Below are 18,170 nucleotides of genomic sequence, written 5' to 3' on the forward strand. Positions count from 1 at the left end.
CAAGTAAACCAAACTTGTATTTTATAGTCTAGACTGTGCAAGTCTCCGTCTTGCGCGGTGTAAAAGCGTTTGAAACAAACCAATGTTTTACTACGGTCACCATTAAAAATAGTACTAGTAACCAAACTAAACTATGCCACTTGAGACTCGTAGTGTGTCCCTGTGCAGCTTAAGGGGCATGCAATCAACAAATGTAAAAACAATGCACAAGTTATTGGCTTAAATTGCATAATTCAATTTATTTCAAACATATCTTTTGACCAGCACTTAGCTGTCATGTTTACAATGGAAAATAAAAATTCATATGATAAAAACTTTAAACAGTTGTTTGGGGTGATCAGTCCCTCTGCAGTTTTTCATATGTAGTACCGTTTCAGTGTCTGCGCATGCCAGGTGCGCTTTATTGCTCTTCCATCCAAACTTGCTAGATGATACGCCCCTGTATCGCTTACGCCAATAACCTTGTAAGGTCCTTCCCATTTAGGTCCAAGCTTACCCGTATCCTCTGCCCTGCTTGCTTCATTTTTTCGCCACACCAAGTCATCCAATTGGAAAGATAATGGTTGTACGCGCTTATTATAGTAGCTTGCGATTCTTTGTTTGTTGATTGCTTCTTTTATGGCTGCCATTTCTCTGCGTTCGTCAACTAAGTTTAGATTTTCACGCAATTCTTCGCTGTTGCTACTTTCATCGAAGGAAGCTATGCGCATAGTTGGCACATTTATTTCGGCGGGTATTACCGCCTCGGACCCGTACACCAAACTAAAAGGTGTTTCCTTAGTTGCGCCCTTTGGATTTGTGCGGGGTGCCCACAAAATGTTAGACAGTTCGTCTATTCAACCCCTTCGACACAATCCCAGCCTTGCTTTGATTCCTAAAACGATATCCCGATTCGTAACCTCACACTAACCATTCACCTGAGGGTGTGCGACTGATGTAAATGTTTGTTTTATATTCAATTCTTGGCATCAGTCACTAAATGGATTACCTTCAAACTGCGTACCATTGTCGCTTACTATTTCATTTGGTATTCCAAACTGACAGACGATGTTTTCCCATACAAAATTTCGAATTTGCTTGCCCGAAATTGTTTTTAGTGGTTTGGCCTCTACCATTTCGTGAAATAATCAATGGCCACTACTAGAAATTTTACACCCCCTGGTCCTGCGGGGAATGGCCCCACTATGTCGATTGCCCATTTGCAGAACGGCCATGGAGACGCGACCGGTATCATAGGATGTCGCGGAGCCTTGCTTACCGGTGCGTGAAGTTGATACGATTGAAACTTGCGTATTACCTCTGCGGCATCTTTGTACATTGACTGCCAATAATATCCGAGCCGCATTATTTTGGATGCAACTGTTTTGTGTCCCGAATGCAGAGTGCACATTCCCTCGTGTACTTCCCGTATGATTGACTCCGCTTGAGTTGGATTAAGGCACCGCAAATGAGGTCCCAGAAAAGACTTTCTATACAGAATTCCCTTGTCTAACAGATACATTGGTGCTTTCATCTTAATCTTTCTTACTTCGCTTGAATCAATCGGCAATGTACCTTTGGTTAAAAATTCTATTATTGGTGTCATCCAACTCTGCTCCTCTTCTTCAACTGCAGCTGAAACACTGTCTTCTTCAATAGATTTTACTTTAACTTCCTCAACCCAAATTTCTTTCTTAAAATGACTGAATGTTAATGCAGCTAACTTACTTAGCGCATTCGCCTTTTTATTTAGCGTCCTCGAAACCTGAGTTATCAGGAATAAATCGAAGTCAAATGCTAGCTCTTGCACAAGCTTTAAGTATTTTTGCATTGATTCATCGTGTGCTTCGAATATTCCGTTAAATTGGTTTGCAACTAACTGCGAATCAACATATACTAACAGTTCTTTAACCTCCAGATATTTTGCTACCCGCATCCCAGATAACAATGCTTCATATTCAGCTTCATTATTTGTGACAGGGAAGCTGAATCGCATTGCGAAGGTATATTTCTCTCCTTCTGGACTTTTTAGGACTATTCCTGCCCCTGCGCCTTCTGGGCCACAAGCCCCGTCTGTGTGTATTTCTTTTGATTCATGCGAGACTTCGATATCTCCGGCTATTTCAGCCAGATAATCTACTAGGACTTGCCCTTTTACCGCACTTCGTGGTGGGAAGCTTATTTCATGCTCTCCCAATTCAATAGCCCATTTGGCCATGCGACCAGAATTTTCTGGTTTATATATGAAATGCCCCGTTCATATTAATTATAAACGTTTCATATTAATTGGTTTCTTTGCGAGGTTTTGACCTCTATATGAGACGTTTTTCAAATCTTGCATTCGTTTTTAAAAACAACCATAACCTTTATTATTGAATAAAGGTCTTAATAACATAATTTAGATTTTCTATCAAAGACAATCTCCTCAAATAATTAGGTTTTTACACAACCCATTACAATATGATCAAATATATTACAACAAATACTCCGAATGCAAGTTTAAACAATATAAACAATTATGCCGACTCCAAATCTTGACCTTGGGTTGGCATACGACAGCGAAAGCGTTTTTAATATTCACCTGAGAATAAACATGCTTAAAACGTCAACAAAAATGTTGGTGAATCATAGGTTTAATTTCTATATAATAATCATAACATTTAATAAGCCACAAGATTTCATTTAATTAAATGCGCAGGATCATTACAACTGCAAAAATCATTCATACTATGAGTCGCCTGGTAACCGACCTTAACATAGAGCGCTTAAGATATCTGGCATCATACATTCCACTATTCAAATGTATGACAAGAACCATTCGAAGTACTAAAGCATTTCCACTATTCAAAAATGGGGGTGGTTGGTGCCCGTAGATCTACCTTTAGGATTCGCGTCAATTAGTATTTTTCACTAATTCTTAGGTTACCAAGCATAATAATAATAAGTAGAGATATCCGGCATAACAAAACAGTCGTAGAATGTAGTTTCATGAACTTGTGCTTATTTTGTAAAACATTTATAAATTTGCATGTATTCTCATCCCAAAATAATTTAGATAGTAAAAATGGGACTATAACTCACTTGTGATGATTTCCGAATAGATGGTGATAAGACTTGGCCTTTTGACAAATTCACGAACCTAATAATAATATTCTTATTTCAAGATATATATATATATATATATATATATATATATATATATATATATATATATATATATATATATATATATATATATATATAAAATTAATATTCCATACTTATGATACTTGTGATAATTTTAATTGTCCATTGTTAGTAGTCTAACGTCCGTAGTCCAATAGTCCAATAGTCCAACAGTATAAATATATATATAAATATAAATGCGTATATTGTGTTAGAATTCACTAACACTATAATATATTGTCTTAATATAATAAGACACATAATATGTATATTGTCTGAAGCAATCCGCGACCCATTGTATACATGTCTCATGCTCGATCACAACTCAAAGTATATAATATTTTGGAATCCACTTCGACCCACATCTAACTCGAAATTACTGCCAATGGTGTCTTATAGTTCGTTCCAATAATATATATAGAAGAAATCAAAATGATATGTCAAAACGCTGTATACGGATCCACGGTGATCAAGTCATATATATATATATATATATATATATATATATATATATATATATATATATATATATATATATATATATATATATATATATATATATATATATATGGTGTCTTACAATCTTTATTAAGACTATAATATATTGTCGTAGAACTTAATCACGACTATTATAAATTGTATTTCCATAAGTTTGGGAACAAGACATGTATAAATACATGTAGGATACAAGGTAAGTTAGCTAGGATAAGGTTAGCTTCCATTTTTATTAATCAAAACCGTAGCTAAAAACAAGCAAAAATATCCAATTTTGTTTTACCCATAATTTCTTCGTTACAAATCCATTTTGAGTGATTCGAGTTGCCATGGTTTCGTATCGAACTCAAAATTATTAATCTTAACAGAAAAAGTATAAGTTTATAGTCAAAAATACAGCTTAGGTGTCAAATAAGAGAAGATAGTCATATCCGTCGTAAGAACGACATCTTGATGACCCTTTTGAAAAACATACTTCCACTTAGAGTTTAACCATGGATTTTGGATATATTTCATATCCATATAAAATAAGATTTTTCAACAAAGAAAATCTTTTAATTCAAAGTTTAAGATAGGTTTTAAAATTAAACCCAAAACAGCCCCCGATGATCTATGACGGCGTATATTCAGCTTTAAGGTGTTCTTCGTGTTTACAAGTTTTATATCCTTATGTTAGCTTGACATACTGTCATAATACATGTGTTGAAGTATTTTAAAAGTCAAATCAGAAGGATTAAATTTGTTTGTGAACAAGTTTAGAATTATTCTAAACTATGTTCTTGTTGTTGTAAGTTATAAACTCATAATAAGATAGCTATATGGATATGAATCAAAAAAGATTATGAATAAGATGACTACCTCAAATTAAATGAACAAAGTTGCTGAGAAAATAAGATGATAATCTTGTGATCAAAGATATCCTTGATGGCTTGTAATCCTTGGAGTAGAATCATAGAATGAACAAAAGTTCGAATAAGATTTCTATCTTGAATTAAGATAGTTATAAGTATATGAATTGAACCAAATCTTATATATGATTCTTACCTTGATAAAGAGGAGTAGATGAGTTAACAAAGTGTTCTTGAAGCTAGTTTATGATCAAAGTGAATGAAGATTTTCTAGTACTTGAAGTATGTGTGTATAAAGAGTGTTTAAAGAGTAAGAAATGGAGAGAATACTTGGAGTTCTTGTGTGTGAGTATTATGAGAGTGAAGGTAAGTTAAATAGCTGATATGAATGAGTAAAAAGAGTGTTAAAAGTCGTGGTTCATGCATATGGTTAAAAGACTTTATCAAAATTTGGAATATAGCATAATAATGCAAACTAGAAGTTAAATGTTGGTTCTCACAAGTCTCCATCATGTTTATCCTTATCTTATGACTCATAAGACTGCTAAGGAGGCTATAATTGGTATTTCATATTAGTATATACTCATAGTATTTAAGTATGGAAGCTGGGTATGATACGGGTATAAATACCGAATGAATACGAATAGAATTCTTGATGGAATTGAATGAGATTATGAGTATAGCTATCTTTGTTGAGTATAAGTATGTTAGTATATATGTTTAAGTCCTTCAAAAGTTTATTAATACATATTAATACAATACATATACATACATTTTAATTTAGAAGTTATTACAACGTTAATCGTTATATATATATATATATATATATATATATATATATATATATATATATATATATATATATATATATATATATATATATATATATATATATATATATATATATAATCTTGAAGTCTTTAAGTTAGTAATCTCATTTTATGTATATAACCAATTGTTATTATATGTAATGAGATACTTAAATATCATTTTATCAAATCATAAGCATATATATATATCCATATATACATCATTATATAATTATTTCGAGTTATGACGTTTGTGAATCGTCAGACAAACTGGGTGGCCAAACATTTGTATAAAATTCATTTCAAATAACCAAATCTTAATGAGTTTGATCGCTTAACATGTTAGAAACATTAATTATGTAAATATTAATCTTTTATATATTAGCGGAAAAATTCGGGTCATTACATTACACACCCGTTAAATTAAATTTCGTCCCGAAATTAAGAATTGTACCTAGTTAACGTGCGATATCGGGAAACAAATGTGGGTACTTCAGCTTCATTTGGTCTTCTCATTCCCAAGTAAATTCAGGTCCTCTACGAGCATTCCATCGAACCTTAAAGATTGGTATCTTACTTTGTTTGAGTCGTTTGACCTCACGATCCATAATTTCGACGGGTTCTTCGACGAAATTTAGTTTCTCGTCAATCTTAATTTCGTCTAAAGGGATAATGAGATCTTCGGTAGCTAGGCATTTCTTCAGGTTTGAAACATGAAAGGTGTTGTGAATCTTTTCTAATTGTGGAGGTAGCTCAAGTCGATAGGCCACTGGCCCAATGCGTTTTTAAATCTTGAATGGCCCAATGTATCTTGGGCTCAATTTCCCCCGCTTTCCAAAACGAATAACACCTTTTCAAGGTGATACCTTAAGCATAACCATATCACCCTCCTCAAACTCTAAAGGTTTTCTCCTAACATCTGCATAGCTCTTTTGTCGACTCTGGGCTATTTTCAATCGTTGCTGAATCTGAATGATTTTATCGGTGGTTTCTTGGATAATTTCTGGACCTGTAATCTGTTTATCCCCCGCATCACTCCAACAAATCGGAGACCTGCACTTCCTACCATAAAGTGCCTCGAATGGTGCCGCCTCAATACTAGAATGGTAGCTGTTGTTGTAGGAAAACTCAGCTAACGGTAGATGTCGATCCCAACTGCTTCCAAAATCAATAACACATGCTCGTAGCATATCTACGACTGTCTGAATCATCCTTTCACTCTGCCCATCAGTTTGTAGATGATAGGCAGTACTTAAATCTAGACGAGTTCCCAACTCTTCGTGTAATGCCTGCCAGAATCTGGAAGTAAATCTGCTATCACGATCAGAGATAATAGAGATTGGTATACCATGTCTAGAAACAACTTCTTTCAGGTATAATCATGCTAATTTCTCTATACCATCCTCTTCTTTTATTGGTAGAAAGTGTGCTGACTTAGTAAGACGATCGACTATTACCCAAATCATATCATAACCACCTGCGGTTCTCAGTAACTTAGCAATGAAATCCATGGTAATGTTTTTCCATTTCCATTCTGGGATTTCAGGTTGTTGGAGTAGACCCGATGGTTTCTGATGTTTAGCTTTGACTTTAGAACAAGTCAAACATGCTCCTACATATGTGGCTATATCGGCCTTCATTCCTGGCCACCAAAAGTTTCTCTTGAGGTCTAGGTACATTTCCCCGCTCCGGGATGTATTGAATATCTGGTTTTATGTGCTTCATCTAGTACCACTTTCCTCAAATCCCCATTCTTTGGTACCCAAATTCTTTCAGCTAAATACCTGGTTCCGTCTTCCCGAATATTAAGCTGTTTCTCTAATCCTTTGGGTATTTTCTTTCCAAAAATTCCTTCCTTCGAAACCTCCTGTTGTGCCTCTTTTATTCGAGTAGTAAGATTAGTATGAATAATCATGTTCATAGCTTTTACTCGAATAGGTTCTCTTTTCTTTCAACTCAAGGCATCGGCTACCACATTCACTTTCCCCGGGTGGTAACAAATTTCACAATCATAATCATTTAACAGCTCAACCCACCTACGCTGCCTCATATTTAGTTGCTTTTGATTTAAAATATGTTGGAGACTTTTGTGGTCGGTGTATACAATAAACTTGACCCCATATAGATAATGTCTCCACATCTTTAATGCAAAAATAACGGCGCCCAATTTCAGATCATGTGTGGTGTAGTTTTGTTCATGAATTTTGAGTTGTCGAGAAGCATATGCAATCACCTTCTTCCGTTGCATAAGAACACACCCAAAACCCATTCTTGATGCGTCGCAGTAGATAACAAAATCTTCCATTCCGTCAGGTAACGATAAAATAGGTGCCGTAGTCAACTTCTTTTTCAACAATTGGAAGGCACCCTCTTGTTCGGAAGTCCATTCATACTTTTTCCCTTTGTGTGTCAAGGCAGTTAAAGGTTTGGCTACTCGGGAGAAATCTTGAATAAATCTCCTATAATAACCGGCTAAACCCAAAAATTGACGTATTTGCGTTGGAGTTTTCGGGGTTTCCCAATTTTTGATGGCTTCGATCTTGGAGGGATCAACTTTGATTCCATTACTACTGACTACGTGGCCAAGAAATTGTACTTCATTTAACCAAAAAGCGCACTTAGAGAATTTTGCATAAAGTTGTTCTTTTCTTAATAACTCTAATACAAGTCTCAAGTGTTGTTCGTGTTCTTGGTTATTCTTCGAATAGATAAGAATGTCATCAATAAAGACAATAACAAACTTATCTAAATATGGACTACATACTCGGTGCATGAGATCCATGAAAACTGCGGGTGCATTGGTTAGACCGAATGGCATAACCATGAATTCATAATGGCCATAACAAGTTCTGAAGGCTGTTTTTGGTATATCGGCTTCTTTAACCCTCAGTTGATGATAACCCAATCTTAAGTAAATTTTGGAGTATACGCTCGAACCTTGGAGTTGATCAAATAGGTCGTCGATTTGGGGTAAAGGGTATCGATTTTTTATGGTTACTTTGTTCAGCTCACGGTAATCGATACACATGCAAAAAGACCCATCTTTCTTTTTAACGAACAAAATTGGAGCTCCCCATGGTGATGTACTCGGTCGGATAAAACCACGTTCTAATAATTCTTGTAGCTGACTTTGTAATTCTTTCATTTTGGTGGGCACAAGTCTATATGGAGCACGAGCTATTGGTGCGGCTCCTAGTACAAGATCTATTTGAAATTCAACGGATCGGTGTGGAGGTAGTCCCGGTAATTCGCCCGGAAACACCTCATGAAATTCTCTTGCAACAGGAACGTCATCGATTTTCTTTTCTTCTTTTTCAACCTTCTTGACGTGTGCTAGTATGGCATAGCAACCTTTTCTTATTAGTTTGCGCACCTTCAAACTACTAATAAGATTTAATTTGGCATTACCCTTTTCTCCGTACACCATTAAGGGTAACCCGTTTTCTCTCGGAATGCGAATAGCCTTCTCATGACAAACAACTTCGGCTTTCACCTTGGACATCCAGTCCATTCCAATAATTATGTCGAAGCTTCCCAATTCCACCGGTATTAAATCAATTGTAAACGTTTCGCTAACTAAACTAATTTTTTGATTTCGGCAAATTTTATCAACCTTAATTAGTTTACCGTTTGCTACTTCAACTATACACTTTTTATCCAAAGGCGTTAACGGGCAATTTAATTTGGCACAAAATTCTCTACTCATATAACTTATATCAGCACCCGAATCAAATAAAACATAAGCAGGTGTATTGTTGATAAGAAACGTACCCGTAACAAGCTCCGGGTCTTCCTGTGCTTTCTCCCCATTAATGTTGAAGGCTCTCCCACGGCCTTGCCTATTTCCATTCCGGCACTGGTTTATGGTATGGCCTGGTTTTCCACATCCATAGCAAACAACGCCGTTATTATTTGTTCCAGCATTATTTACTCCTTTGTTTCTATTTGGTCCGTAGACTTCACACTTTGCCGCAATATGGCCATTCCTATTACACTTGGTACATAATTCTCTACAAAACCATTCCGGATGAAACGTATCACACCTGGGGCATATAGTTCTTTGCCTTTTGTTGTCGTCGTCATTGTTGTTGTTGTTGTTAGGGTTATTGTTGTTGAGTCGTTTGTTGTTGTTATTGTTGTGATTGGAATTGTTGTTGTTGTTATTATTATTAGGATGGTTGTTACGGTTATTGTTACGGTTGTTGTTGCGATTATTGTTATTGTTGGGGTGGTTGCGATTGTTGTTGTAGTTGTTGTTTTGATTATTGTTGTTGTAATGGTGACCCTGATCACTGCTTTCCTCCCACTTTCTTTTTCCCTGCTTCATTATGGCCTCCTCGGCCGCTTCTTTCTTTATCCTTCCTGTAATTTGGCTTATCAATTTGTGGGCTATACGGCTCGTTTTCTGCATTGTTGCAGGGTCGTTAGCACCTACATGCTCTTGGATTCGTTCCGGCAACCATTTTATGAATGCTTCAATTTTTGCTTCTTCGTCCTCAAATGCTCCAGGACACATTAAAGCCAGTTCATTGAAATGTCGCTCGTAGGTAGTGACATCTAACCCTTGGGTTGTCAGTGCTTTAAGCTCTGCCTTGAGCTTGTTGATTTCGGTTCTGGGACGGTACTCTTCCGTCATCATGTGCTTGAAAGCGGACCATGGAAGTGCGTAGGCGGTATTCTGTCCTACGTAATCCATGTAGGTATTCCACCACATCAAAGCAGTACCCCTGAAAGTATGTGTGGCATACTTAACTTTATCCTCTTCTGCGCAGTTGCTGATTGTGAACACTGCTTCAACCTTCTCTGTCCACCGCTTTAGTCCAACGGGTCCTTCAGTTCCTTCAAACTCATTGGGTTTGCAGGCCATAAAAGCTTTGTAGGAACATCCTATCCGGTTGCCATTGTTTCCTCCACTGCTGGAACCCGATTGGTTATTGTTGTTCATTGCATTCACCACTGTAGCCATATTTGCTTCGAAAGCTTGAAGTTCTTCTGTGTTCAATTGTTGTTGTCTAGTAGCTGGAGGAGCCATTTCCTTCAAAAATACCCGACTGAGTTAATCATATAGAATTTTAGAAGTAGCCAAAAAGTATTTTGTAGCTTAATATGAACTTATTATTATAAAATCCTTTTCTTCATATTAGCGTTTTATAACTATAATAATGTTCATACTTAGCAGCTAACACACAAATTAACTACTAAAATTCTAATATGAAAAACTATGGTAAGTTATTACGTTACTACGTAATAATAAGTTGTAATAATAATAATAAACCTTCCATGCTTATTCTTATTATTATACAATCATAAGGAAAATTATATTGCGGATTTTCTTACAAACTTAAACACACAATATAATACATATTATACAATGCATGGAATACAGGATAGCTGCCGATGGTTCAAGAACGGCGAGATTTCTTAGATGTTGAAGTTGTTTCTTTCTCGGCCAAACGTTTGGATTTTCGTTTGGATAGTTCTTTTTCCAATTCCTCTCAATTGGTTCTTTCGGCTAATTATTTGGGAGCAAAACCAACAGTCGTTATACGAGCGGTCATTTTATAAACTGGTCTCTTAGGTGGTTCAGGTGGATGATCACAAACATTTTGGGTCATAATAGGTTCATCGGGTTTGGGATCGGGTATAACAGCCAAAGATTTTCCCAAATCACGTTGTGGTTCGGTAATTTCCACAACTTCTTCAGGATCCTCTTATTCGGGTTCCTCTTCAGGATCTTCTTCTGGAACCTCTACTGGCAATTGTGAATCTTCCCAATTTTCCCAACAATTTTCCACTTTAATGGTAGCACCAAAAGTTAACTTTTCCGTTGGTTCATAAGTCGTATGCTTTGACTCAGCCTCCGAATCACTTGATAAGTAAATGAAATCTGAATCACTAGAGATGCTTATATGATCGGATGAAGTCATCTATCACATAATAGCAGGCACATTAAGAGAATGATATATCTTATAATATTTATATGTTAATAATCTTATGTTTCCAACAATTATATTAAGCAATCATTTTTAAAATAATTACGGTCCAAGTCCAGACTCACTAATGCATCAAAAATCAGTTAGACACACTAATGAAAAATTTTCTAATTCTCTAAGACCAACGCTAGGATACCAACTGAAATGCCCCGTTCATATTAATTATAAACGTTTCATATTAATTGGTTTCTTTGCGAGGTTTTGACCTCTATATGAGACGTTTTTCAAATCTTGCATTAGTTTTTAAAAACAACCATAACCTTTATTATTGAATAAAGGTCTTAATGACATAATTTAAATTGTCTATCAAAGATAATCTCCTCAAATAAATAAGTTTTTACACAACCCATTACAATATGATCAAATATATTACAACAAATACTCCGAATGCAAGTTTAAACAATATAAACAATTATGCCGACTCCAAATCTTGACCTTGGGTTGGCATACGACAGCGGAAGCGTTTTTAATATTCACCTGAGAATAAACATGCTTAAAACGTCAACAAAAATGTTGGTGAATCATAGGTTTAATTTCTATATAATAATCATAAAATTTAATAAGCCACAAGATTTCATTTAATTAAATGCGCAGGATCATTACAACTGCAAAAATCATTCATACTATGAGTCGCCTGGTAACCGACCTTAACATAGAGCGCTTAAGATATCTGGCATCATACATTCCACTATTCAAATGTATGACAAGAACCATTCGAAGTACTAAAGCATTTCCACTATTTGAAAATGAGGGTGGTTGGTGCCCGTAGATCTACCTTTAGGATTCGCGTCAATTAGTGTTTTTCATTAATTCTTAGGTTACCAAGCATAATAATAATAAGTACAGATATCCGGTATAATAAAACAGTCGTAGAATGTAGTTTCATGAACTTGTGCTTATTTTGTAAAACATTTATAAATTTGCATGTATTCTCATCCCAAAATAATTTAGATAGTAAAAATGGGACTATAACTCACTTGTGATGATTTCCGAATATATGGTGATAAGACTTGGCCTTTTGACAAATTCACGAACCTAATAATAATATTCTTGTGTTAAGATATATATATATAATTAATATTCCATACTTATGATACTTGTGATAATTTTAATTGTCCATTGTTAGTAGTCCAACGTCCGTAGTCCAATAGTCCAATAGTCCAACAGTATAAATATATATATAAATATAAATGCGTATATTGTGTTAGAATTCACTAATACTATAATATATTGTCTTAATATAATAAGACACATAATATGTATATTGTCTGAAGCAATCCGCGACCCATTGTATACATGTCTCAGGCTCGATTACAACTCAAAGTATATAATATTTTGGAATCCACTTCGACCCACAGCTAACTCGAAATTACTGCCAATGGTGTCTTATAGTTCGTTCCAATAATATATAGAAGAAATCAAAATGATATGTCAAAACGCTGTATACGGATCCACGGTGATCAAGTCATATATATATATATATATATATATATATATATATATATATATATATATATATATATATATATATATATATATATATATGGTATCTTACGATCTTTTTTAAGACTATAATATATTGTCGTAGAACTTAATCACGACTATTATAAATTGTATTTCCATAAGTTCGGGAACAAGACATGTATAAATACATGTAGGATACAAGGTAAGTTAGCTAGGATAAGGTTAGCTTCCATTTTTATTAATCAAAACCGTAGCTAAAAATAAGCAAAAATATCCAATTTTGTTTTACCCATAATTTCTTCGTTACAAATCCGTTTTGAGTGATTCAAGTTGCCATGGTTTCGTATCGAACTCAAAATTATTAATCTTAACAGAAAAAATATAATTTTATAGTCTAAAATACAGCTTAGGTGTCAAATAAGAGAAGATAGTTATATCCGTTGTAAGAACGACATCTTGATGACCCTTTTGAAAAACATACTTCCACTTAGAGTTTAACCATGGATTTTGGATATATTTCATATCCATATAAAATAAGATTTTTCACCAAAGGAAATCTTTTAATGCAAAGTTTAAGATAGGTTTTTAAAATTAAACCCAAAACAGCCCCCGATGATCTATGACAGCGTATGTTCAGTTTTAAGGTGTTCTTCGTGTTTACAAGTTTTATATCCTTATGTTAGCTTGACATACTGTCATAATACATGTGTTGAAGTATTTTAAAAGTCAAGTTATAAGGATTAAATTTGTTTGTGAACAAGTTTAGAATTAATCTAAACTATGTTCTTGTTGTTCTAAGTTATAAACTCATAATAAGATAGCTATATGGATATGAATCGAAAAAGATTATGAATAAGGTGACTATCTCAAATTAAATGAACAAAGTTGCTGAGAAAATAAGATGATAAACTTGTGATCAAAGATATCCTTGATGGCTTGTAATCCTTGGAGTAGAGTCATAGAATGAACAAAAGTTCGAATAAGATTTCTATCTTGAATTAAGATAGTTATAAGTATATGAATTGAACCAAAGCTTATATATGATTCTTATCTTGATAAAGAGGAGTAGATGAGTTAATAAAGTGTTCTTGAAGCTATTTTATGATCAAAGTGAATGAAGATTTTCTAGTACTTGAAGTATGTGTGTTTAAAGAGTGTTTAAAGAGTAAGAAATGGAGAGAATACTTGGAGTTTTTGTGTGTGAGTATTATGAGAGTGAAGGTAAGTTATATAGCTGATATGAATGAGTAAAAAGAGTGTCAAAAGTCGTGGTTCATGCATATGGTTAAGAGACTTTATCAAAATTTGGAATATAGCATAATAATGCAAACTAGAAGTTAATTGGTATTTCATATTGGTATATACTCATAGTATTTAAGTATGGAAGCTGGGTATGATACGGGTATAAATATCGAATGAATACGAATAGAATTCTTGATGGAATTGAATGAGATTATGAGTATAGCTATCTTTGTTGAGTATAAGTATGTTAGTATATATGTTTAAGTCCTTCAAAAGTGTATTAATACATATTAATACAATACATATACATACATTTTAATTTAGAAGTTATTACAACGTTAATCGTTATATATATATATGTATATAATCTTGAAGTCTTTAAGTTAGTAATCTCGTTTTATGTATATAACCAATTGTTATTATATGTAATGATATACTTAAATATCATTTTATCAAATCATAAGTATATATATATATCCATATATACATCATTATATAATTATTTCGAGTTATGACGTTCGTGAATCGTCAGACAAACTGGGTGGCCAAACATTTGTATAAAATTCATTTCAAATAACCAAATCTTAATGAGTTTGATCGCTTAACATGTTAGAAACATTAATTATGTAAATATTAATCTTTTATATATTAGCGGAAAAATCCGGGTCGTTACAATATAGCACCTGCTCAACAAGTATCAACGAATGTAAATTTGCTAGGATTTATCAAGCAATTTTATATTTGTTTGATGACAAATTGTTGTTTGTCTTACCTACTTTATCGGCTGGTCTGTTAGGAACCTTATTGGATGCGCTTGGAAATACCTTCGTAAGCGTCTAGCCCTATGCACGAGTGCATAAACCAGTTTTTCGATTGCAGTATAGTTTAATTCGCTTCCTGTCAAAGCTTTGCTAACAAAATATACAGGAATTTGTACCTATCCTCGGTCCGCTATTAATACTGAACTTATTGCTTCCTTCGATGCTGCTAAGTATAGCAGCATCGTTTCTCCCGCAATCGGCGCAGTCATTGTTGGCAGCTCTTTCAGCAACTTTTTCATTTCTTGAAACGCCACTTCTGCTTCCTCCGTCCACTTGAAATCCATTTTCTTTAAGAAATTCTTCAATGTCCCAAAAAAGGGGAGTGATCGCTCTGCGGATTTTGATAAGAACCTCGTTAATGCCACCAACTTACCCGTTAAACTTTGTACTTCTTTTTTATTTCTTGGTGACAGCATATTCTCGATTACCTCTATTTTCTTTGGATTTGCACGTATCCCGCACTCAGTTATTATATGACCAAGAAACTTTCCTTCTTCCTCTCCAAAACTGCACTTCGACGGGTTGAGCTTCATATTAATCTTTCTTAACAACGCGAACGTTTCTAATATGTCTTCCAACATACCTTGTTCTGTTGTGCTTTTTATAACTAGGTCGTTAACGTATGCTTCCAAATTTCTCCCAATCTGACCTTTGAAAGCTTCGTCTATTACCCGTTGGTATGTTGCTCCAGCATTTTTTAAACCAAATGGCATCTTGGTATAGCAGTTATGCCCTGGCTTGTGTGGAAAGCAGTCTTATCCTCGTCGTCCGTTGCCATCTGTATTTGATGGTATCCTTTGTACGCATCCAAAAAATATTTGTATCGGAAGCCAGCTAACAACTAAACTTTCCAGTCTATTTCTGGTAGAGGATAATTGTCCTTGGGGCAAGCTTTATTGATATCCATGAAGTCAACACACATGCGCCAAGACCCATCGGGCTTTTTTACCAGCACTGGGTTTGCTACCCACGTTTGGTACCTTACTTCTCACAAGATGTTTGCTTTGACCAACTTATCGACTTCTGCCTTCAACCATTCACTTCTTTCAGGAGCCATGCCTCGTTTCTTTTGTCGTACTGGTGTCAGACTAGGATTTGCGTTAAGCTTGTGCTCAGCAATTTCCCTTGGTACGCCCGTCATGTCAGCTTCATTCCATTCGAAGACGTCCGTATTAGAAGCTAATATATTAAGAAGCTTAAACTTTGTCTCATCACACAATCCTCTGCCAATTTTAATTTTCTGTACTGGATGTCGCGGGTTTGCGATGATCATGTAGCTTCGAATTTGCTCTGCCTCACTCGGCTGTTGTTCTGCTTGTTCTACGGCCGCAATGCTTGCATCTTGCTTTTTTGACCATATCGTTGCAATTCCTAACGGTGTTGGGAACTTGATAAGGCCGTGTACCGTGGAAGGGATGGCTGCTAATTTTTGCAAACTCGTGCGCCCTAAAAGCGCGTTGTATTTTGAGTAAGACCTTACGACGGCAAATTCTACTATCGTGCTTCTCACTAACTCCTTATTATCATCGTCCACCAGCTCCAACTCTAATTCGATGATCCCGATTGGCCATACGGACTCCCCAGAAAATCCTGATAACGCAGTGTTAGGAGCCACTAGCTTGGCTCTCACAGCCCCTGGCAGCAAGCGAAAACAGTGCTCGTACATTATATCAACACCGCAACCGGTGTCTACATGCAATCGCTTGATGATGTACCCACAGCTTTTGACACGCCCTTTAATTGTGATGGGCGCATCCGAGGGTTCCTGTGCTATGGCCGGGAATATGATGGGAGTGTTTTCCCATTCCTCAGATACCTCTAACTTGCGCCTCTGATTTGTCTGTCCGCTGGTTACCATGTTTATGGTTTTATCCGTTTCCTTTCCCTCATTCTTCTTTTACCACGGATATTCTTTTTCTCCATTTGGCTTATCGACTTGTGCTCTTGCACTTTTCTTCAAGTGTTGCAATCTTCCTCTTTTGAATTCAGCAACTACCCTTTCAATTAAGTGCCGACATTCATTGGTCTAATGACCGTAATCATCGTGAAAATCACAAAATTTGCTTTTGTCTCTGTTTCCATACTTTGACAAAGGTACTGGGGGGTCGAAGCTTTTGCAGACTGCCTCTGTAGCCAAAATTTCTTTTGGTGTTTTTGTGAGGTCTTTTATTAACGCAACATTCTCAGTGTGGCTGCTTTTGAACCTCTGACTTCCTCCCCCTTTATTGTTGTTGAATTTGCGATACTTATCATTATGATAGTTACCACTCCTAGGTTGGCCATTACCACCATAACGTTTTTCAGACTCTGACCCTCTTCCCTGCACTCGATAATAATCATCGTCGATGTCCATATTTGAAGAGGTACTTCCGCGATTCTGCTTTATATCTTCTTGTGCCCGCATGTAATCATGCGTTTCTTTTACGGCTTCCGCGAATGTTTCTGGCACTCTTCTCTGTAACAGTTGCCATAAAGACAGGTGTCTGTCGGTATCTATACAATGTATAAAGCCGGATACCTTCTGGCTTTCTGGAAAGTCTTGTATTTTAGCCACCTCCTTGGTATATCTGTCTATTATTTCTCCCAAGCTCTCTTTCGATTTCTGCTTAATGTCGTGACATTCGACATGTGTTCTTTTGCGTGCGCGCAAATTGTGAAAGTTTAATAAAAATATTGAGCGCAAATCCGCAAAACCTGTAATGCTTTGGGCTGGAAAATTATTGAACCACTCCCTTGCTACTCCTTGCAGCACTATTGGTAGCATATGGCATGCTCTGCATCACCCCAGCTGTGTGTTCTTGCAGTTCCTTCAAATTTTTGTAAAAAGTCATCCGGATCTGATAACCCATCATAACTTCTGAGTGTTAGAGGCAACACCGGTGCGACTGTGAAGGGATGATTGGCGATGTGTGGCACAAACTTTTCTGTTGTGGGAGCTAACTCAAGGCTTTGCTTAGCTTTTTGCCCTTGCATCACCGCGAACCAATTGCTCATAAATTCTTGTACCCGCGCTGGCTCATTGAAAGCGGGTGCCAAGTGTGGTGGCGCGACTTGCTGTAATTGAGATATGAAGCTATTTGACTGGGCTGTGGCATAGTGCACCCCACTATATTGATTTCTTGCAACAGTATGGACTGGTTGCGAAGACGCACACAACGTTGACCCTTGTTCTGGTGTCAGCATGATGTATGAACCATCTGGATTTCTCAGACCCATCTGCCTGATTCTTTCCTGAGCTTTCTCGATAGTGACCCTTTCAATTGGTGTTTCGGGTTCAACCGAGGTGATAATTGGTATTGTACCCATACAGGTAGTTTTAACTTTAAAGTCTGGTTGAACCGTTTCACTTGGAGA

The 18,170-nt window shown here is 35.9% G+C and overlaps 2 protein-coding genes across 2 annotated transcripts; both read right to left on the reverse strand.

Moving 5' to 3' along the window:
- Positions 1 to 1,108: 1,108 nt before the first annotated feature.
- Positions 1,109 to 2,197, reverse strand: LOC139841192 (uncharacterized). The gene has a single exon (XM_071831420.1). The coding sequence runs from the start codon at positions 2,195 to 2,197 to the stop codon at positions 1,109 to 1,111; it is 1,089 nt and encodes a 362-aa protein (XP_071687521.1).
- A 13,607-nt stretch (positions 2,198 to 15,804) lies between these two features.
- Positions 15,805 to 16,674, reverse strand: LOC139841193 (uncharacterized). The gene has a single exon (XM_071831421.1). It carries the CDS (start codon positions 16,672 to 16,674, stop codon positions 15,805 to 15,807), a length of 870 nt encoding a protein of 289 aa, XP_071687522.1.
- Between the last annotated feature and the right edge of the window lie 1,496 nt (positions 16,675 to 18,170).

The sequence above is a fragment of the Rutidosis leptorrhynchoides genome, chromosome 4, assembly GCF_046630445.1.
Source record: "Rutidosis leptorrhynchoides isolate AG116_Rl617_1_P2 chromosome 4, CSIRO_AGI_Rlap_v1, whole genome shotgun sequence".
Classification (NCBI taxonomy): domain Eukaryota; kingdom Viridiplantae; phylum Streptophyta; class Magnoliopsida; order Asterales; family Asteraceae; genus Rutidosis; species Rutidosis leptorrhynchoides.